General features: G+C 31.7%; 6 protein-coding genes and 1 long non-coding RNA gene across 10 annotated transcripts; 6 read left to right on the forward strand and 1 right to left on the reverse strand.

Moving 5' to 3' along the window:
- Positions 1-1,187: 1,187 nt before the first annotated feature.
- LOC108742182 (2-(3-amino-3-carboxypropyl)histidine synthase subunit 1) lies at positions 1,188-2,830 on the forward strand. The gene is made up of 2 exons (XM_018477243.1): positions 1,188-1,451; positions 1,506-2,830. Exon 2 carries the CDS (start codon positions 1,539-1,541, stop codon positions 2,763-2,765), a length of 1,227 nt encoding a protein of 408 aa, XP_018332745.1. The 5' UTR covers positions 1,188-1,451; positions 1,506-1,538; the 3' UTR covers positions 2,766-2,830.
- Positions 2,831-3,250: 420 nt separating this feature from the next.
- On the forward strand, positions 3,251-5,779 carry LOC108742171 (6-phosphogluconate dehydrogenase, decarboxylating-like). Of its 2 annotated transcripts, XM_025975128.1 has the most exons (6): positions 3,251-3,519; positions 3,648-3,716; positions 3,850-4,577; positions 4,628-4,860; positions 5,132-5,405; positions 5,477-5,696. In XM_025975128.1, the coding sequence occupies exons 3-6, from the start codon at positions 3,884-3,886 to the stop codon at positions 5,677-5,679; spliced, it is 1,404 nt and encodes a 467-aa protein (XP_025830913.1). In that variant the 5' UTR covers positions 3,251-3,519; positions 3,648-3,716; positions 3,850-3,883; the 3' UTR covers positions 5,680-5,696. The 2 variants fall into 2 exon arrangements, with proteins under 2 accessions (XP_025830913.1, XP_025830912.1); XM_025975127.1 differs by lacking the exon at positions 3,648-3,716 and having other exon boundaries at positions 3,254-3,519; positions 5,477-5,779.
- Positions 5,780-7,485: 1,706 nt separating this feature from the next.
- LOC112904624 (2-(3-amino-3-carboxypropyl)histidine synthase subunit 1-like) lies at positions 7,486-9,073 on the forward strand. Its single transcript, XM_025975132.1, has 2 exons — positions 7,486-7,694; positions 7,749-9,073. The coding sequence occupies exon 2, from the start codon at positions 7,782-7,784 to the stop codon at positions 9,006-9,008; it is 1,227 nt and encodes a 408-aa protein (XP_025830917.1). The 5' UTR covers positions 7,486-7,694; positions 7,749-7,781; the 3' UTR covers positions 9,009-9,073.
- A 420-nt stretch (positions 9,074-9,493) lies between these two features.
- Positions 9,494-12,022, forward strand: LOC112904623 (6-phosphogluconate dehydrogenase, decarboxylating-like). Of its 2 annotated transcripts, XM_025975130.1 has the most exons (6): positions 9,494-9,762; positions 9,891-9,959; positions 10,093-10,820; positions 10,871-11,103; positions 11,375-11,648; positions 11,720-11,939. In XM_025975130.1, exons 3-6 carry the CDS (start codon positions 10,127-10,129, stop codon positions 11,920-11,922), a joined length of 1,404 nt encoding a protein of 467 aa, XP_025830915.1. In that variant the 5' UTR covers positions 9,494-9,762; positions 9,891-9,959; positions 10,093-10,126; the 3' UTR covers positions 11,923-11,939. The 2 variants fall into 2 exon arrangements, with proteins under 2 accessions (XP_025830915.1, XP_025830914.1); XM_025975129.1 differs by lacking the exon at positions 9,891-9,959 and having other exon boundaries at positions 9,497-9,762; positions 11,720-12,022.
- A 166-nt stretch (positions 12,023-12,188) lies between these two features.
- Positions 12,189-14,899, forward strand: LOC108742176 (asparagine synthetase [glutamine-hydrolyzing]-like). The gene is made up of 8 exons (XM_025975126.1): positions 12,189-12,561; positions 12,632-12,757; positions 12,833-13,070; positions 13,193-13,369; positions 13,454-13,629; positions 13,805-14,190; positions 14,335-14,511; positions 14,567-14,899. The coding sequence occupies exons 1-8, from the start codon at positions 12,436-12,438 to the stop codon at positions 14,850-14,852; spliced, it is 1,692 nt and encodes a 563-aa protein (XP_025830911.1). The 5' UTR covers positions 12,189-12,435; the 3' UTR covers positions 14,853-14,899.
- LOC108742179 (PDZ and LIM domain protein 3-like) lies at positions 14,890-20,058 on the reverse strand. Of its 2 annotated transcripts, none has more exons than XM_018477237.2 (8): positions 19,698-20,058; positions 19,346-19,494; positions 19,034-19,283; positions 18,142-18,288; positions 17,910-17,960; positions 17,297-17,385; positions 17,085-17,229; positions 14,890-15,260 (listed from the first exon to the last, which is right to left on the reverse strand). In XM_018477237.2, the coding sequence occupies exons 1-8, from the start codon at positions 19,812-19,814 to the stop codon at positions 14,937-14,939; spliced, it is 1,272 nt and encodes a 423-aa protein (XP_018332739.1). In that variant the 5' UTR covers positions 19,815-20,058; the 3' UTR covers positions 14,890-14,936. The 2 variants fall into 2 exon arrangements, with proteins under 2 accessions (XP_018332739.1, XP_018332740.1); XM_018477238.2 differs by lacking the exon at positions 14,890-15,260 and adding an exon at positions 16,466-17,006 and having other exon boundaries at positions 19,698-20,056.
- Positions 15,045-18,424, forward strand: LOC108742186. Its single transcript, XR_001938623.1, has 2 exons — positions 15,045-15,133; positions 18,165-18,424. It is a non-coding gene; the product is annotated as an uncharacterized LOC108742186 (long non-coding RNA).
- Positions 20,059-20,428: the final 370 nt, after the last annotated feature.

The raw sequence follows: 20,428 nt of genomic DNA on the forward strand, positions 1-20,428 counted from the left end.
TATTGCTTATTCATTTTAAAGGAAACTTTTTTTTTGGAAATGTGAATCATGAGTTTCATGATTCATAAAATTAACGTCTCCTATTATTAGTACACCAAAAAAATCAAAAAAATATTTTAGATCTATATTCCAAAAGACAATTACAAGTAAAAATATTTGTAGACTATTAAAATTTAAAGTACGAAGTACAATATTGTAAACTATTATGTACAAAATGTGTATGCCAGTAAATAGAAATTTATATAATATATAATCTGTGTATATTATATTGAACACACATGTAAATTGTATAACTCGATAATGTATAGGCAAAAACATGGAAATTATTTTTCTTATTTGAAATTCAAAAAAATTAGTTCAACAAAAAAAATAGCAGAAAAATACGTAGTAAAGTTTGTTTTAAAATTCAGATGCATCAATAACTTAACCTTAAAAACATATCTACCATTACATGTATATCAATCGTACATGCATCTGCCTTTATGTGTATGTATAACAAATTCTTCAAAAAACTTGTGTAATTATTAGTTACTTACCCTAGGAACACATAAAAATTAAATTATTTCTTTTTTTTTAACTTTTACAGATATAAAGTGCAAAAATTCTCAATAAAACATTATAAACTACACACATTGACAGCACGGACAGACCAATACAACCAAAAGACTGAACCAATCAACCAATAGAGATTATACTGAACCATAGATAAGATATGGGTCTTAAATGAAGCCCCCTGGCAACGAAACGACAGGACTCAAGCAAAAGCCAGACAATTGAAATGGATTCATTAGTCGTTTTGTTATGCTTTAAAGGAAAATAAAGGATTAACAGGAAACAAGCAATATTCCTAACTATTTAAGAAGACTGATTGTAACTTGACAATTTTTCACTCAATCATGGAAACTGTATTGAACAAATGAAAACATTAAAAGCCGTTTCATTGTTTATTGCATAACAAAACATACAGGTGCCCAATAAAAAGCATAAAAAAGTAATATAAATATTATCATAGGCAAAAAGTATTTTATATAGAAGTGCTTCGTGACGTATTTATGCGTATGCATACCTCTCTATCATATTTCTATTCTGACCATAGACAAGATCCCATCTTATTCATTAATTGATATTATTACTGTTATTATTAAACTGACAATGACAACATTATCTATGATGACAACCTTACCCTTTGTATATCTCTTATCTTTGATGACAACACCACACTCTGAAGTGATATGCGCACGTGTAGTTTTCGGTTATAGCGGGAATTTAAAAAATTAAATATTGTGATGATCCTTTTATTATTGATGCGAAATCCAAAAGAAGCGATTCATAAATATAGCATCATTTAAGTTGTCGTTTTTTCTGCCAGTAATCCATTAATTAATTTCATTGAATGGTAGGACTCTTCTTGGAGATGAGGTTCTAATAACCGTAAATAAAAGGGCAAAAATGTGAGGCTAAGTTTAAATTTCATTTTTGATTGTTATTACTGATTGTCGCAAAAGAAAATTTTTGAGTTGTAGTAATACAGCAAAATTATGGAGCAAAGTGGAACGACAATTGTCAGGGCCAATGCACAAAGAAAAATTTTTACTCCCATAAGAAAAATTAGCAAAGTTCCAGAACAATTATTGAAAAATGAAAAACTAAAAGCTGCTATTAGTAAACTACCCAAAAATTATAATTTTGAAATTGCAAAGTCTGTATGGCGTATTCAAGAAGCAAATGCTACATTAGTTGCCTTACAAATGCCAGAAGGATTGTTAATGTTTGCCACTACAATAGCAGATATAATAAGCGAATTTACTCAAGCAGAAGTTATTATAATGGGTGATGTTACTTATGGGGCGTGCTGTATTGACGATTTTACAGCACGTATTGTTGGCGTTGATCTTTTAATTCATTATGGACACAGTTGCTTAATTCCAATTACTCAAACCAGTTCTATTAAAGTATTATATGTATTTGTTGACATTGAGATAGATCTACAACATTGCATTGAGACTTTAAAATTGAATTTTAATAAGACAGTCCATGTGGCATTGGTTAGTACAGTACAATTCATAAGAGCATTGCAAAGTGTTGCAAAAAAACTGATAGAGGATGGTTATAATGTTACAATACCACAGTGTAAGCCACTTTCCCCAGGTGAAATACTAGGGTGTACTGCACCAACTGTAAAATGTGCAGATGTTATACTATATGTGGGTGACGGAAGATTTCACTTGGAAGCTGTAATTATAGCGAATCCAAATGTGAGTGTATATAAATATGATCCTTATGAAAAGAAAATAACAAAAGAATTATATCAGCATGATCATCTGTATGAAATGAGAAAGTCTGATATAATGAAAGCATCCAAAGGGAATTCCATCGGAATAATCTTGGGAACTCTGGGAAGACAGGGAAATGTCAGAGTCTTCAATTTTCTGCATCAAAGTCTTCAGAAGTGTGGAAAGACTACTATTTCTATTTTACTGTCTGAAATATTTCCATTAAAATTAAACTTGTTTCAACAAGTGGATGCCTTTGTTCAAACCGCTTGCCCCAGGCTATCCATAGATTGGGGTAAATCATTTTTAAAACCATTATTAACTCCATATGAAAGTGCACTTTTAAATAAACAACTGAATTGGAGTGCAACAGAAGGTGGGGAACGTTATGCGATGGATTTTTATGCTAATGATAGTTTAGGTCCGTGGACACCAAACCATAGTCCAAATATCAAAAGAAACAATAAGTGCTGTGGAAAATGTTTGCAATGATGTAATAAAATGTAAGTACGACAATTTTTGCATAGCAATAAAAGCATATATTTGCAAACGATTAATAGTTGTTAATTATTTCCATGAATTTTTTCTATCCCCTACTTGTCCTATCATAAAACATTTCGAAACTATTTTAATGATATTGTTTTTATTTTGTCCTACACCTTCATATGTACAACTTTCTTTTTCTTTTTCTGAGTAATCAAGTATTAAGGCCTGACCTAATAAGTTAAGTATAGTTATACTGTTATACCATGGTTATATACATGGTCATACATTACAAAAGTTGTGCAGCACTGCTACAGCTAAGTAAGTGCTCTTCTGGTTTCTGACATGTCATAGGTTTACAATAGAGTAAGGACATGTAAGGGTTTTCTATTTGTTTTTATTGATAAGAAACGTGGTACCTATGTGTGGTACATTCGTACAACTTTAGGAGGGGATGTGTACGTGTACATGGTCGTGGCACCATGGCATGTACAAAGTCCTTGGCAAAAACCAATATACCAATAACAAAATTCAGTTAAAAATGATTAGCGAATAACAGTATTCCTTGGTAATCATTTTATCGTAACGAAACATAGTAGATAAATGGAACGAGACGTTGATGCTGACCTTCAAGTCTCAATGTGACTTTGGAATATGCAATGGAATTGTAGTTGGAGCACATTTACATATATTCAACAAGTATAATCCCGTACCTCGTAGTTGTTAATAAAATCCAGAATAATACACAAAAAATGGCCGAAAAGTAAGTTATATTAATTTAAAATTTAATCGCCTATTTGGTGTTTATATTTATTACAAAATTCACTTGTCATTTCCTTTCAATTACTAGGGATATTAAGTAATTTTCGATTTTATTTGATGTTTTTATAGTGCTACTCAAATTGATTCAAATGTTAAAATAATTACAAAGAAAGTATGTTTTACTGCAAAATAAGTATGGTAAGTTTATATTCTGAAGTGGTTTTCTTTTTTTTTTTGCACTGTTAAATATAATATATGGTTCATCTTTTTCAAAATACTAACTAAAAAGTATTTATTAGTTAACCCACAATTACATAATAATTTTTTTTAGAAAGGGAGATATCGGATTAATTGGTTTAGCTGTAATGGGACAAAATTTAATTTTGAACATGGCCGACCATGGTTTTACTGTAGTTGCTTATAATAGAACTGTGGAAAAGGTACACGCGTTTCTCTCAAATGAAGCTAAAGGAAAGAGCATCATTGGTGCAGTATCAATTGAAGATCTTGTGTCTAAATTAAAGGCACCAAGACGAATTATGCTTCTTGTGAAAGCAGGAAATGCAGTCGATGCTTTTATTGATCAATTACTTCCATACTTGAGCAAGGGCGATATCGTGATCGATGGAGGAAATTCTGAGTATACAGATACCCAAAGACGTTGCAAGGAATTGGAAGAAAAGGGCTTAAGATTTGTTGGAGCAGGTGTGTCAGGAGGCGAAGATGGAGCACGTTATGGACCCAGCTTGATGCCTGGTGGTCATTCAGAAGCATGGCCTCATATCAAATCAATATTTCAAAGTATTGCCGCTAAAGTTGATGGACAACCATGCTGCCACTGGGTAGGGTCTGATGGTGCAGGACACTTTGTTAAAATGGTTCATAATGGTATTGAATATGGTGATATGCAATTGATAGGCGAAATATACCATTTGATGTTGGCAATTGGACTCGATCAGTCTGAAATGGCCTACATTTTTGAAGAATGGAATAAAGGAGAATTAGACAGTTTTTTGATAGAAATCACCAAGGATATATTAAAATTCAAAGATGCTGATGGTAAATGTATCAACTATTTAAAAATATGTTGTTAATTAAGTTTAATTTAGGTAAATATCTTCTCCCAAAAATAAGAGATGCAGCTGGTCAAAAAGGAACAGGAAAATGGACAGCAATTGCTGCATTAAATTATGGAGTTCCCGTGACTCTTATTGGGGAAGCCGTCTTTAGTCGATGTCTATCTGCTTTAATTGATGAAAGACAAACCGCCAGTGCTCAACTTCCTGGACCTACGACTAAGTTCAGCGGTGACAAGCTTAAATTCTTGGAGGATTGTCGTCAGGTTAAAAACTTACCTGTTAAAATTTAAATTTTATCTTAATAATGAACTTGAGTAATTCGATTTATTTATTAAAATAGAATTCGATTTATTTCTTTAAATAAACAGAACACTCAAAAAAAAATAAAACTAATATTGATTTTGATATAGTTTTACCAGAAATGTTAGTTTTACACAGTCCTATCTGCTCAGCTACATGTTCAATTTTTTCTGTTTTTTGACATTGAAATTACCGAAATTCCATTATAAATTTATAAAATTTAAAATATTTCAGGCGTTGTATGCAAGCAAAATAGTTTCATATGCCCAAGGATTCATGTTATTGCGGGAAGCAGCGAAAATGTATAATTGGTCTTTAGATTATGGTTCCATTGCTTTGATGTGGAGAGGGGGTTGTATTATTAGATCAGTATTCTTGGGACAGATTAAAACCGCTTTTAGCAAAGACCCTACACTGAAGAACCTCTTGTTTGCCCCCTTCTTCAAAGAAGCCATTACTAAAGCACAAAGTGGATGGAGAAATGTTGTATCAACTGCAGTAAATATTGGTAAATCCGAGACATTCCTATCTTAGTGCTTCCAAATTGAAATGAAATCGACCCTTCTATTTTTGTTACAGGTGTTCCTACTCCTGCACTGAGCACTGCTCTTGCATTTTATGATGGATACAGATCGAAACGTCTTCCTGCCAATTTACTACAAGCACAAAGAGATTATTTTGGAGCTCACACATATGAGTTACTCGGACAGGAGGGTAAATTTATTCATACAAATTGGACTGGGCGTGGTGGAAACATATCAGCCAGCACATACCAGGCTTGAAACATTTAAGGAAAAAGAGGCACGGTTTTGGGAACAATTCATTAATGATATGTTAAATCACTAAAATATTGTTTATAAACAAAGAACTTGTTATTTGTCATTGTCTCTATTGTGGTGCCTTCCCGTTTATTCCTGTTACTATTAATTCTTTTTATTATGAAAAATTACCAAAATCAAACTAGTTTTTATAACATTCTATTACTTTGAGTATGTAAGATTTGCACCTATACGATAAGTTGGTTGCATAAGCATAACATTGAAAACACCATACTTATCTACTATAGCTATAATTATTAAGTATTATTAATTAATTGTGAATTTTACACATTCCGTATTTTTAGATTTTGCGATAAATGCTATGGCTGGCGATAAAGTCTACAAACACGTTGGCACCACGCGCTTGCATTTTAACGTTGCGTTTACCCTTTTACGTAAAGTCGCATAACTTGAATATAGTACATTTCGAGCAGTTCTTTTTTGTAGTAAGTTTATAAAAAGCTAAATTTTGAAATCATGTGTGGAATTTGGGCGGTTTTTGGCATTCAGTGTGACTTGAAAGAATGCTTTTTAGCATCTTTTACAAAAATTAGTAAACGAGGCCCTGATGCATGGAGATTAGAGTGTGATAGGAGAGTAAAGGTAATTTATAATTCTACTTTCAAGATTGTGCATTCCTATTATTTGAAAATATTTAATAGATTTTTGTTAGGATGCGACTATTGGTTTCCATCGATTAACACATGTAAATTGTATAACTCGATAATGTATAGGCAAAAACATGGAAATTATTTTTCTTATTTGAAATTCAAAAAAATTAGTTCAACAAAAAAAATAGCAGAAAAATACGTAGTAAAGTTTGTTTTAAAATTCAGATGCATCAATAACTTAACCTTAAANTATTTGAAATTCAAAAAAATTAGTTCAACAAAAAAAATAGCAGAAAAATACGTAGTAAAGTTTGTTTTAAAATTCAGATGCATCAATAACTTAACCTTAAAAACATATCTACCATTACATGTATATCAATCGTACATGCATCTGCCTTTATGTGTATGTATAACAAATTCTTCAAAAAACTTGTGTAATTATTAGTTACTTACCCTAGGAACACATAAAAATTAAATTATTTCTTTTTTTTTAACTTTTACAGATATAAAGTGCAAAAATTCTCAATAAAACATTATAAACTACACACATTGACAGCACGGACAGACCAATACAACCAAAAGACTGAACCAATCAACCAATAGAGATTATACTGAACCATAGATAAGATATGGGTCTTAAATGAAGCCCCCTGGCAACGAAACGACAGGACTCAAGCAAAAGCCAGACAATTGAAATGGATTCATTAGTCGTTTTGTTATGCTTTAAAGGAAAATAAAGGATTAACAGGAAACAAGCAATATTCCTAACTATTTAAGAAGACTGATTGTAACTTGACAATTTTTCACTCAATCATGGAAACTGTATTGAACAAATGAAAACATTAAAAGCCGTTTCATTGTTTATTGCATAACAAAACATACAGGTGCCCAATAAAAAGCATAAAAAAGTAATATAAATATTATCATAGGCAAAAAGTATTTTATATAGAAGTGCTTCGTGACGTATTTATGCGTATGCATACCTCTCTATCATATTTCTATTCTGACCATAGACAAGATCCCATCTTATTCATTAATTGATATTATTACTGTTATTATTAAACTGACAATGACAACATTATCTATGATGACAACCTTACCCTTTGTATATCTCTTATCTTTGATGACAACACCACACTCTGAAGTGATATGCGCACGTGTAGTTTTCGGTTATAGCGGGAATTTAAAAAATTAAATATTGTGATGATCCTTTTATTATTGATGCGAAATCCAAAAGAAGCGATTCATAAATATAGCATCATTTAAGTTGTCGTTTTTTCTGCCAGTAATCCATTAATTAATTTCATTGAATGGTAGGACTCTTCTTGGAGATGAGGTTCTAATAACCGTAAATAAAAGGGCAAAAATGTGAGGCTAAGTTTAAATTTCATTTTTGATTGTTATTACTGATTGTCGCAAAAGAAAATTTTTGAGTTGTAGTAATACAGCAAAATTATGGAGCAAAGTGGAACGACAATTGTCAGGGCCAATGCACAAAGAAAAATTTTTACTCCCATAAGAAAAATTAGCAAAGTTCCAGAACAATTATTGAAAAATGAAAAACTAAAAGCTGCTATTAGTAAACTACCCAAAAATTATAATTTTGAAATTGCAAAGTCTGTATGGCGTATTCAAGAAGCAAATGCTACATTAGTTGCCTTACAAATGCCAGAAGGATTGTTAATGTTTGCCACTACAATAGCAGATATAATAAGCGAATTTACTCAAGCAGAAGTTATTATAATGGGTGATGTTACTTATGGGGCGTGCTGTATTGACGATTTTACAGCACGTATTGTTGGCGTTGATCTTTTAATTCATTATGGACACAGTTGCTTAATTCCAATTACTCAAACCAGTTCTATTAAAGTATTATATGTATTTGTTGACATTGAGATAGATCTACAACATTGCATTGAGACTTTAAAATTGAATTTTAATAAGACAGTCCATGTGGCATTGGTTAGTACAGTACAATTCATAAGAGCATTGCAAAGTGTTGCAAAAAAACTGATAGAGGATGGTTATAATGTTACAATACCACAGTGTAAGCCACTTTCCCCAGGTGAAATACTAGGGTGTACTGCACCAACTGTAAAATGTGCAGATGTTATACTATATGTGGGTGACGGAAGATTTCACTTGGAAGCTGTAATTATAGCGAATCCAAATGTGAGTGTATATAAATATGATCCTTATGAAAAGAAAATAACAAAAGAATTATATCAGCATGATCATCTGTATGAAATGAGAAAGTCTGATATAATGAAAGCATCCAAAGGGAATTCCATCGGAATAATCTTGGGAACTCTGGGAAGACAGGGAAATGTCAGAGTCTTCAATTTTCTGCATCAAAGTCTTCAGAAGTGTGGAAAGACTACTATTTCTATTTTACTGTCTGAAATATTTCCATTAAAATTAAACTTGTTTCAACAAGTGGATGCCTTTGTTCAAACCGCTTGCCCCAGGCTATCCATAGATTGGGGTAAATCATTTTTAAAACCATTATTAACTCCATATGAAAGTGCACTTTTAAATAAACAACTGAATTGGAGTGCAACAGAAGGTGGGGAACGTTATGCGATGGATTTTTATGCTAATGATAGTTTAGGTCCGTGGACACCAAACCATAGTCCAAATATCAAAAGAAACAATAAGTGCTGTGGAAAATGTTTGCAATGATGTAATAAAATGTAAGTACGACAATTTTTGCATAGCAATAAAAGCATATATTTGCAAACGATTAATAGTTGTTAATTATTTCCATGAATTTTTTCTATCCCCTACTTGTCCTATCATAAAACATTTCGAAACTATTTTAATGATATTGTTTTTATTTTGTCCTACACCTTCATATGTACAACTTTCTTTTTCTTTTTCTGAGTAATCAAGTATTAAGGCCTGACCTAATAAGTTAAGTATAGTTATACTGTTATACCATGGTTATATACATGGTCATACATTACAAAAGTTGTGCAGCACTGCTACAGCTAAGTAAGTGCTCTTCTGGTTTCTGACATGTCATAGGTTTACAATAGAGTAAGGACATGTAAGGGTTTTCTATTTGTTTTTATTGATAAGAAACGTGGTACCTATGTGTGGTACATTCGTACAACTTTAGGAGGGGATGTGTACGTGTACATGGTCGTGGCACCATGGCATGTACAAAGTCCTTGGCAAAAACCAATATACCAATAACAAAATTCAGTTAAAAATGATTAGCGAATAACAGTATTCCTTGGTAATCATTTTATCGTAACGAAACATAGTAGATAAATGGAACGAGACGTTGATGCTGACCTTCAAGTCTCAATGTGACTTTGGAATATGCAATGGAATTGTAGTTGGAGCACATTTACATATATTCAACAAGTATAATCCCGTACCTCGTAGTTGTTAATAAAATCCAGAATAATACACAAAAAATGGCCGAAAAGTAAGTTATATTAATTTAAAATTTAATCGCCTATTTGGTGTTTATATTTATTACAAAATTCACTTGTCATTTCCTTTCAATTACTAGGGATATTAAGTAATTTTCGATTTTATTTGATGTTTTTATAGTGCTACTCAAATTGATTCAAATGTTAAAATAATTACAAAGAAAGTATGTTTTACTGCAAAATAAGTATGGTAAGTTTATATTCTGAAGTGGTTTTCTTTTTTTTTTTGCACTGTTAAATATAATATATGGTTCATCTTTTTCAAAATACTAACTAAAAAGTATTTATTAGTTAACCCACAATTACATAATAATTTTTTTTAGAAAGGGAGATATCGGATTAATTGGTTTAGCTGTAATGGGACAAAATTTAATTTTGAACATGGCCGACCATGGTTTTACTGTAGTTGCTTATAATAGAACTGTGGAAAAGGTACACGCGTTTCTCTCAAATGAAGCTAAAGGAAAGAGCATCATTGGTGCAGTATCAATTGAAGATCTTGTGTCTAAATTAAAGGCACCAAGACGAATTATGCTTCTTGTGAAAGCAGGAAATGCAGTCGATGCTTTTATTGATCAATTACTTCCATACTTGAGCAAGGGCGATATCGTGATCGATGGAGGAAATTCTGAGTATACAGATACCCAAAGACGTTGCAAGGAATTGGAAGAAAAGGGCTTAAGATTTGTTGGAGCAGGTGTGTCAGGAGGCGAAGATGGAGCACGTTATGGACCCAGCTTGATGCCTGGTGGTCATTCAGAAGCATGGCCTCATATCAAATCAATATTTCAAAGTATTGCCGCTAAAGTTGATGGACAACCATGCTGCCACTGGGTAGGGTCTGATGGTGCAGGACACTTTGTTAAAATGGTTCATAATGGTATTGAATATGGTGATATGCAATTGATAGGCGAAATATACCATTTGATGTTGGCAATTGGACTCGATCAGTCTGAAATGGCCTACATTTTTGAAGAATGGAATAAAGGAGAATTAGACAGTTTTTTGATAGAAATCACCAAGGATATATTAAAATTCAAAGATGCTGATGGTAAATGTATCAACTATTTAAAAATATGTTGTTAATTAAGTTTAATTTAGGTAAATATCTTCTCCCAAAAATAAGAGATGCAGCTGGTCAAAAAGGAACAGGAAAATGGACAGCAATTGCTGCATTAAATTATGGAGTTCCCGTGACTCTTATTGGGGAAGCCGTCTTTAGTCGATGTCTATCTGCTTTAATTGATGAAAGACAAACCGCCAGTGCTCAACTTCCTGGACCTACGACTAAGTTCAGCGGTGACAAGCTTAAATTCTTGGAGGATTGTCGTCAGGTTAAAAACTTACCTGTTAAAATTTAAATTTTATCTTAATAATGAACTTGAGTAATTCGATTTATTTATTAAAATAGAATTCGATTTATTTCTTTAAATAAACAGAACACTCAAAAAAAAATAAAACTAATATTGATTTTGATATAGTTTTACCAGAAATGTTAGTTTTACACAGTCCTATCTGCTCAGCTACATGTTCAATTTTTTCTGTTTTTTGACATTGAAATTACCGAAATTCCATTATAAATTTATAAAATTTAAAATATTTCAGGCGTTGTATGCAAGCAAAATAGTTTCATATGCCCAAGGATTCATGTTATTGCGGGAAGCAGCGAAAATGTATAATTGGTCTTTAGATTATGGTTCCATTGCTTTGATGTGGAGAGGGGGTTGTATTATTAGATCAGTATTCTTGGGACAGATTAAAACCGCTTTTAGCAAAGACCCTACACTGAAGAACCTCTTGTTTGCCCCCTTCTTCAAAGAAGCCATTACTAAAGCACAAAGTGGATGGAGAAATGTTGTATCAACTGCAGTAAATATTGGTAAATCCGAGACATTCCTATCTTAGTGCTTCCAAATTGAAATGAAATCGACCCTTCTATTTTTGTTACAGGTGTTCCTACTCCTGCACTGAGCACTGCTCTTGCATTTTATGATGGATACAGATCGAAACGTCTTCCTGCCAATTTACTACAAGCACAAAGAGATTATTTTGGAGCTCACACATATGAGTTACTCGGACAGGAGGGTAAATTTATTCATACAAATTGGACTGGGCGTGGTGGAAACATATCAGCCAGCACATACCAGGCTTGAAACATTTAAGGAAAAAGAGGCACGGTTTTGGGAACAATTCATTAATGATATGTTAAATCACTAAAATATTGTTTATAAACAAAGAACTTGTTATTTGTCATTGTCTCTATTGTGGTGCCTTCCCGTTTATTCCTGTTACTATTAATTCTTTTTATTATGAAAAATTACCAAAATCAAACTAGTTTTTATAACATTCTATTACTTTGAGTATGTAAGATTTGCACCTATACGATAAGTTGGTTGCATAAGCATAACATTGAAAACACCATACTTATCTACTATAGCTATAATTATTAAGTATTATTAATTAATTGTGAATTTTACACATTCCGTATTTTTAGATTTTGCGATAAATGCTATGGCTGGCGATAAAGTCTACAAACACGTTGGCACCACGCGCTTGCATTTTAACGTTGCGTTTACCCTTTTACGTAAAGTCGCATAACTTGAATATAGTACATTTCGAGCAGTTCTTTTTTGTAGTAAGTTTATAAAAAGCTAAATTTTGAAATCATGTGTGGAATTTGGGCGGTTTTTGGCATTCAGTGTGACTTGAAAGAATGCTTTTTAGCATCTTTTACAAAAATTAGTAAACGAGGCCCTGATGCATGGAGATTAGAGTGTGATAGGAGAGTAAAGGTAATTTATAATTCTACTTTCAAGATTGTGCATTCCTATTATTTGAAAATATTTAATAGATTTTTGTTAGGATGCGACTATTGGTTTCCATCGATTAACAATTGTCGATACACTACATGGTATGCAACCTATGAAATTACATGCTTATCCTTTTCAAGTTCTTATTTGTAACGGAGAACTGTACAACTGTAAAAAGGTAGGTATATAAATATCTTATTTATTTATAAACCAAACTAAACAATGCAATTTATATAATATAATTAAATTTTAGCTAGCTAAGGAAGAAAATTTTGTGTATGAAACAAATAATGATGTTGAATGCATTTTGCATCTGTACAACAAGTACGGTATAGAAAAATGCGTGAAAAATTTAGATGGAGTCTTTGCATTTTGTATTGTCGATGTGAAGAAACAAGCTGTTTATATAGCAAGAGATCCATATGGTGTTCGACCATTGTTTAAAGTGACTGGTGCAAATAAAGTGTTAGGTATATCATCTGAAGCTAAAGGTGAGTCAAAAGAACAGAATTGTTATTCATATTTTTACTGCAAAAATTAATGATTTTTAAGAGAAATACAAGAAAAATACTTGCACAAACTTTTCCAAAATGTAACAGTGTTTGGTTTGCAGGTTTAGTGAACCTATATAAAGAACTTAATGAAGCTAATAAAATATTAGAACCATTTTCTCCAGGCACATTCGAAGAATATAAACTAATGGAGAATGGTACAGTGAAGTTTCTTAATAGTCAACGTTTCCACAAACCAACTGACACGCCTGTTTTCAAACCATTTCTATCCTACAGAGGTTTCATTTTTTGCTTTATTGTTCCATATTTACTGTTAATTGATTAAGTAATTGAACTTATCAGAAACTAATGTTGTTTTGTAGATTTTACTAAAGATGTATATGCAAATGTAAGAAATTTATTGACAATGGCAGTCAAAAAGCGACTTATGGCCGATCGTAGAATTGGTTGCTTGCTTTCAGGTGGTTTAGATTCGTCACTACTTGCAGCACTCCTTGTAGCAGAAACAAACAAAGCCAAAATACCGTACAAAATACAAGTATGTGCTATGCACTTCGTATTTTTTTTTTTGATTAATTACAACCATCAATGCAAATGTCTCTGGAGGCAATTTAGCCTGCACTTAAAATTGAATTAAAATTTGAATTTTGAATTGGAATTTATTACCAGAAATTAAATTTATACATGCATTGAATTAAGCATTTTATTTGCAGTCGTTCTCGGTAGGAATGAGCGATAGTCCAGACTTAATCGCAGCCAGGGAAGTTGCAGAATATATCGGTACAGAACACCACGAAGTAATTTTCACGGAAGAAGATGTTGAAGCGGTTTTAGACGATGTCATATATTACTTAGAAACTCCTGATATCACAACTGTTAGAGCATCTATAGGAATGTATTTGGTTTCTAAGTATATCTTAGAACAAACGGATACCACAGTATTGATCAGTGGTGAAGGTGCGGACGAATTAGCTCAGGGCTATATTTATTTTAGGGACGCGCCGGACCCGACGTCGGCTCATAATGAAAGTATCAGACTACTAAAGGACATCTACTTGTTTGATGGATTAAGAGCTGATAGAACTACATCGGCTAATAGGTAAACATTTTTACTTCTTTGTGTCATTTTATTTCTTCCTAAATAATGGTTAATGCTTATATTACAGCATCATTAAAATTATAATAGTTTAAAGTTGACCGAATAATTAACTTTTTATAATTTAGTAAACGACGTAATTCTTAGTTTAGAACTGAGGGTTCCATTCTTGGATCTGCAATTTAGTAGTTATATTTTAAATTTACCTGAGGAAATTAGACAGCCAAAAGACGGAAAAATTGAAAAATTTCTAATACGTTCTGCATTTGATGAAACAAGTTTGCTTCCTTCGAAAATTCTTTGGCGTCATAAGGAAGCTTTTAGGTAAAATAATTTAGAAAACGAAATAGTGTTAATATTTTAATGTCGATCATTTTAGTGATGGAGTCGCCTCAGAAAAGAAATCTCTATTTACAATACTTGCAGAAATCGTAGATAAACGAATGCCAGAAAAATTTGATGAAATAAAAGCTGCAGAAATGTTCCCACATTGCACACCTAAAACGAAGGAATCATTTTATTACAGGACTGTTTTTGAAAAACATTATCCATCTTTGGCAAACACACTCATTCCTTACTTTTGGATGCCAAAATGGATAAATGTAAATGATCCATCAGCTAGATTTATTACACATTACGCTGCAAATGTAGCAGAAATGTCATAGAATCAATTATATGAGTCAAAGCAATAAAACCAGGAAAATTCTTATTATGTTGTTATATTTCTATACCGTTAAACATTTATTTAATTACCACATTGCTCTTTGTATTCCAGACAATTTATTGTGGTCAGCTAAATCACGAAAAACTATTCGACTTAACCTCCATCGATGTGCAACGCCTCGCGGCCTAGAAGTTACAACACATCGCCCTTGAAGCCGTAAAACTGCAGAATCTCTAGGAAGATTTCCGATCTCCTCATCTGCAATGCATTGAAGTTCTGCTGGTAAGATATCATTTTTTCGCAGTGAATTAATTCGAAGACGAGTAGGAGCATATTCCTTTACTATGTTTCGACGTTTCACATCTCTTATCATACGGGCTCCAACATATTTTGTTCTTTCTTGCTGAAACTGTTATAATGCGTTTAAAAAGATTCAGATTCTAAAACAGTAATTGATAAAAATTTACTTTGGTTAGGAGGAGAAGGTTCTGAATGCCTAAGAATAGTCGATTTCCATAAATTAACATGATTTAATTAATTATCTTTCACTTATGCGGCTACGCTGTCGAAAGAGTGAGGTTAATACATAGACTAGGTTAACAAAATACTCCACAGATACTATCATGACAATTTCCATAGATTATAACTTCTCTCGTCAGACGAACCATAGATGAAAGATAATATATGTTTTTCAATCGTGTGAATCTCTGGCTCCCGATATAAATAATCCTCTGTTTTAAATTTTACCAATAAATTGTGTGTTGTTTGCTGGTTTTAAATACGTAAGTATCATAATTGGGCGTCCATTAATTATGTTAAGAAGAAAAGAAAATTGTTGTCGGTGCAGGTGGAAATTAAATACCAATTTATTCAAAAATTACTGAATATATGACAATTTAATTGACACCAATTGATTGCGTATCATCTGTGCTTGAAAACTGATCTAATATCGTAGGCGGAGTTTATATTGCATATAATACATAGACAAATACTACTATTTTTCATTGATATCACTAATACGCGTTCACCATTTGTAAATCATAGATAATAATATAATCATACTAATGCCATTGAAAATTTTAATATCATAATTATAACTAATAAATAATATAAAAATAATTCCGCTCATCTTAATAGTCCAGTCTTCAAGCACAAATGACACGCAATCATTTGGCGTCAATTAAATTAACATATCTTCAGTAGTTTTTGAAAAAATTGACATTTAATTTCCAACTGCACCCCAAACAATTTTCTTTTTTTTAAACACAAATAATGGACGCCCAATTATGATACTTACATACTTAGACCCAGCAAATGAGGAACAATTTGTTGGTTATGTTTTAGTTTCTGGATTAGTTATATCGGGCGCCAGATTCACACGACTGTAATTGTCTCTAATTCAAAAAATGGCATCTTCTAACAATTGAAAATGTTCATCTATTCATTATTCACTAAAAATTGGTAAACTATAGGGTAAATTCATTTAAATTAAAATAGGGATTACTACATATGTAAATAAAATTACTGGAACAAAAACATTAAACAATAATCGTAAGTGTAATCATGTTCGTTCTTAATGTAATAATTTATTTTATAATATGTATGTAGGTACAATTTACAGGAAACATTCCGCCTTTATTGCTTTCTTATTGTACGAATAATTTGCAGAAGTACAGAACAGAATAGCATTATTATTGTTAACTATAAACAATTTATTAAGTTACTAAATGTAAGCTGTCTTTTTCATTATTTCTGATCAAAATCGGTAAAATGTATAACTTAATAAATATACCTAAATGTGTAGGTATATATAGATTGTCTGGTGTAGTCTCCAATTAAAACGGACATGTATATATATATTATACGATAATGTGTTAAATAGGTGCAGTATCACAAAATAGTATCGAAGAAAATAATATCTTATACGTAGAATTACATACTTATTACATATGCATCGGTTGATTGATATATTATTATGTACACGTATAAATCTATATATTTCTGTTAAATATTCAAATAGTACGAGAAACTGTTAAAAATCTGATTCGGGCAAAACGCTTAGCATCAACCTTCTAAAAGAGTTACTTTGTATAATCCTTTCCTCAGGTACACCTAGTTGATTTAAGTCGTTGTGTTTCTGACCGATATTATGTTTCTGAAAAGTCAAAAGTATTGTACATATACCAGACACCAGATAAAAACAAATAAAACCTCGAATCACTTTTTAAATTACCTTCGGTATATCAACCTTATTCGGAATATATATTTTTGAATGCGGAGGTACAGTCACTTCCTGGTATTTGTCGCCAAGTTGTTCCTCTTGAATTGCCTTGTAAATTTCACTTTTCGTGGGATCATATTTAACCGCTCTTCTCCTCCTATAACACAAAAAATTTTTGAATATGAGCACATACTTTTCTTGCAGTTAAGTACAGGTACACTTACGCCGGAAGGCCTGTTTGTTTTTGAATCGTGTCCGCAATTGCCGATTCACTGTAGAGGCCTATTGGTGAATTAAACTGCTTGTGAACTATCTAAAAGAACATGTATTTCAAAAGAGTACATGAAAATTTGTATATTTGTAAAGTAATATGAAACATTAGAAAATGCAAAAGTAGTATTGTTTAACAAATATATCAATGTGTCAATATCGAAGTGAAAAAATAAATATTAAAACACAATCTTGGCGATATTAGAAATAGTTAAGTACCCTACAAGTTTATTTTTGTCCACTAGAATCGTAGCAAACTGATAATAAGGATATTAAGGAAAGTTACAGTACATTATGAATAAAAAACATCAAGCGTACATCCTATATACTGTTCAGTTTTTTATTCATAATATTACAATGTGGAGTTTTATAAATCAAGTGCCTGAAGAAAATCTTACAATTAAAAGATAAAAAAGAAAAGAAACTTGTAATACGTATTAACAAATAACCGGTTCGATTTAAACAAGACAATAAATTAATTAGAAGAGAGTGAATGACTTAATATCGTTCGCCGTGTTCACTTTTCACCCCCTAAATTTTAATACGTAATATTTTTTAATACTTTACCTTGCCTCTTTCTTCGTCCGGAATTATTTTCTGCAAAACCGAATCTGCTACCTATAAAAATACAAATTAGCATTCTGAATAACTTGTTTCTAACATACCATTTTGCGCAAACAAGCAATTTTTTTAATCGTTATAATTCATATCGATTACTCACGTATAAATTTTGTGCAGACCGATAACACAATAAAAAAAGTAAATTGTACATTATTTAAATAACGAAAAGGTTACTTACCTTTTTTTTCAAAATATTTTCAGTTTCTAGGTGCATTGGAGGGGCTCTTACAGATGGATTAGGATGATGACGCAAATAGGATTCGGTCGGGGCCTGTTCACGTTTTATCTTTGCACCAGGAAGAACAAGTGGCGTAGTACGATAAGGCTGAAAATGGAAATTTTTATCTACTGATGGGTATATTAATGCATTATTTATATTTTAATAATAGCAGGTATGTTAGGATCTGTTTCAGTTTAACAGAGACGTGTTACATACATTAACACATTCATATCTTTATTAATTATTGTTTTTATTTTTTAAGCATATTATTCCGTTTCTAAAATCATATTTAAAAAGCGAACAAATCAGTTTAATTTATATTATATGTTGCTTGGATTTATTTGCGAAAATAACGAGCGATTGTACCAGACCTACATTTAGATTTCTAAAAATAATCTCAAACCTAAAACGTTGGTAAATACTTTGCAAAATTTAGCACCAGCAAAATTTAAATACGGTTTATTTATATATTTTTTTTAATTATTTCGTACATTATGTAATCATGCAATAACTAAGTACCTATTTGACGTTAGTTGTCAAGTTTAAAATCAAGAATCTAAATTTGGGTGTTTTAAAATACAACATATTTATACACGGCCTGTGTTAACTGAGTGCCATTTAATGCAAAAAATAATTAAACTTATTGACGATTCAGAAATAAAATCTCTGACTGTTAATAAATAAAAAATTGAAATTGAAATTGTTTTGTTAGAAACTACTTGTTAGCAGATAATTCTGTAAATTCTAAAGAAGGTACAAAGTGGCGAAACAATTGTCAAGGACATCACGAGTAGAGTTTTAATTTTACATTAGAATAATTTAGAACATTGATTAATAAAATCCAGTTCACCTGTCTGTCTACGTGGACATCCAAGTTGTGTCGATTATGTTTCAGCGCGTTTCTACCGTTAGGCAGAAATTGCATGTCGTATTCAATCATTTCTTCAAACGGCGCTCCTTGCGTAGGGGTTAGGGCTGTTCCTCCTCTCATATAATCGCTTCCGCTTTTTGGGGATAAGTGGGGAGAAGCTGGCAAAGGACTGTACGTTCTAGAACTGTGTAAAGAAGAATCGCCACTTCCGTAATAAGGATGATGTTCTCTGTGAATTAATGACAAAATGTTTAACATAAAAGTGTAAAAAAAGGTTGTAACAGCACTCACCTCTGAACGGCAACTTTTATTTCGTTATCCGAATTTCTGAACAAATTCCGTGCGTCCTGTTGTCTGATGTCGCGAGAATCATAATTATTTATTTTCGTTATTATGTCACCCCTTTGCAAATGATTCGCTGCTGGCGTTCCAAATCCAACCTAATAAACAACTTTTTATTAAACTAAACAAAAAGTTGATTACGAAATTACATTATATTATTAATGCTTAAATGAGTATTTTTGTTGTTAAAAATATGACAAAGGACTTTATATTATGACCTTGCACCTGTTTTCTCCGTTAACTATTTTATTACATTAATATTCTATCAATAATAAAATATTCTTTTTTATTACATACTTACTCGAGTTACTGTAATCGGCGCGTTAACGTCAGCTCCACCGATAACACTAAAACCCCAAGGAATAGATGCATTTTCTCTTTTCAGGGTAATTAAAAATTCACGTCGCCTTCTACCCATATTATTTTATTACAACAACGTTATTTATATTATTTAAGTTAATCAATGAATAGGTAATTAATACTTTTTATTCCATGTTTATGAAACAGTTTGTATTTGTAGATCGTGTCTTGAAAATAATGAGAATAAAAATAAATTATGTATTTTAAAGCCAAAAAGTGAGTGAATATCGAGATAGATAGGTGCAGGATAATCAAAATACTATTTTTGACCTACAAATTTCCTCTTATAAATAGCGAATAATTTTCAANATATTTGCAAACGATTAATAGTTGTTAATTATTTCCATGAATTTTTTCTATCCCCTACTTGTCCTATCATAAAACATTTCGAAACTATTTTAATGATATTGTTTTTATTTTGTCCTACACCTTCATATGTACAACTTTCTTTTTCTTTTTCTGAGTAATCAAGTATTAAGGCCTGACCTAATAAGTTAAGTATAGTTATACTGTTATACCATGGTTATATACATGGTCATACATTACAAAAGTTGTGCAGCACTGCTACAGCTAAGTAAGTGCTCTTCTGGTTTCTGACATGTCATAGGTTTACAATAGAGTAAGGACATGTAAGGGTTTTCTATTTGTTTTTATTGATAAGAAACGTGGTAC

Source organism: Agrilus planipennis, unplaced genomic scaffold (assembly GCF_000699045.2).
Source record: "Agrilus planipennis isolate EAB-ADULT unplaced genomic scaffold, Apla_2.0 scaffold283, whole genome shotgun sequence".
Classification (NCBI taxonomy): Eukaryota; Metazoa; Arthropoda; class Insecta; order Coleoptera; family Buprestidae; genus Agrilus; species Agrilus planipennis.

Excerpts from the sequence above, each read along its gene's own strand:
- LOC108742182 (XM_018477243.1), top strand. The coding sequence starts at position 1,539 with ATGGAGCAAAGTGGAACGACAATTGTCAGGGCCAATGCACAAAGAAAA.
- LOC108742171 (XM_025975127.1), top strand. Across the intron at positions 4,578-4,627 it reads AAAATTCAAAGATGCTGATG|GTAAATATCTTCTCCCAAAA; the intron begins GTAAATGTATCA and ends AGTTTAATTTAG. Across the intron at positions 5,406-5,476 it reads ATCAACTGCAGTAAATATTG|GTGTTCCTACTCCTGCACTG; the intron begins GTAAATCCGAGA and ends TTTTTGTTACAG.
- LOC112904624 (XM_025975132.1), top strand. The coding sequence starts at position 7,782 with ATGGAGCAAAGTGGAACGACAATTGTCAGGGCCAATGCACAAAGAAAA.
- LOC112904623 (XM_025975129.1), top strand. Across the intron at positions 11,104-11,374 it reads TCTTGGAGGATTGTCGTCAG|GCGTTGTATGCAAGCAAAAT; the intron begins GTTAAAAACTTA and ends AAAATATTTCAG. Across the intron at positions 11,649-11,719 it reads ATCAACTGCAGTAAATATTG|GTGTTCCTACTCCTGCACTG; the intron begins GTAAATCCGAGA and ends TTTTTGTTACAG.
- LOC108742176 (XM_025975126.1), top strand. The coding sequence starts at position 12,436 with ATGTGTGGAATTTGGGCGGTTTTTGGCATTCAGTGTGACTTGAAAGAA. Across the intron at positions 12,758-12,832 it reads AACTGTACAACTGTAAAAAG|CTAGCTAAGGAAGAAAATTT; the intron begins GTAGGTATATAA and ends ATTAAATTTTAG. Across the intron at positions 14,191-14,334 it reads AGAACTACATCGGCTAATAG|TTTAGAACTGAGGGTTCCAT; the intron begins GTAAACATTTTT and ends CGTAATTCTTAG.
- LOC108742179 (XM_018477237.2), bottom strand. The coding sequence starts at position 19,814 with ATGGGTAGAAGGCGACGTGAATTTTTAATTACCCTGAAAAGAGAAAAT. Across the intron at positions 17,386-17,909 it reads CGGACGAAGAAAGAGGCAAG|ATAGTTCACAAGCAGTTTAA; the intron begins GTAAAGTATTAA and ends ATGTTCTTTTAG. Across the intron at positions 15,261-17,084 it reads ATAAGGTTGATATACCGAAG|TTTCAGCAAGAAAGAACAAA; the intron begins GTAATTTAAAAA and ends GCATTATAACAG.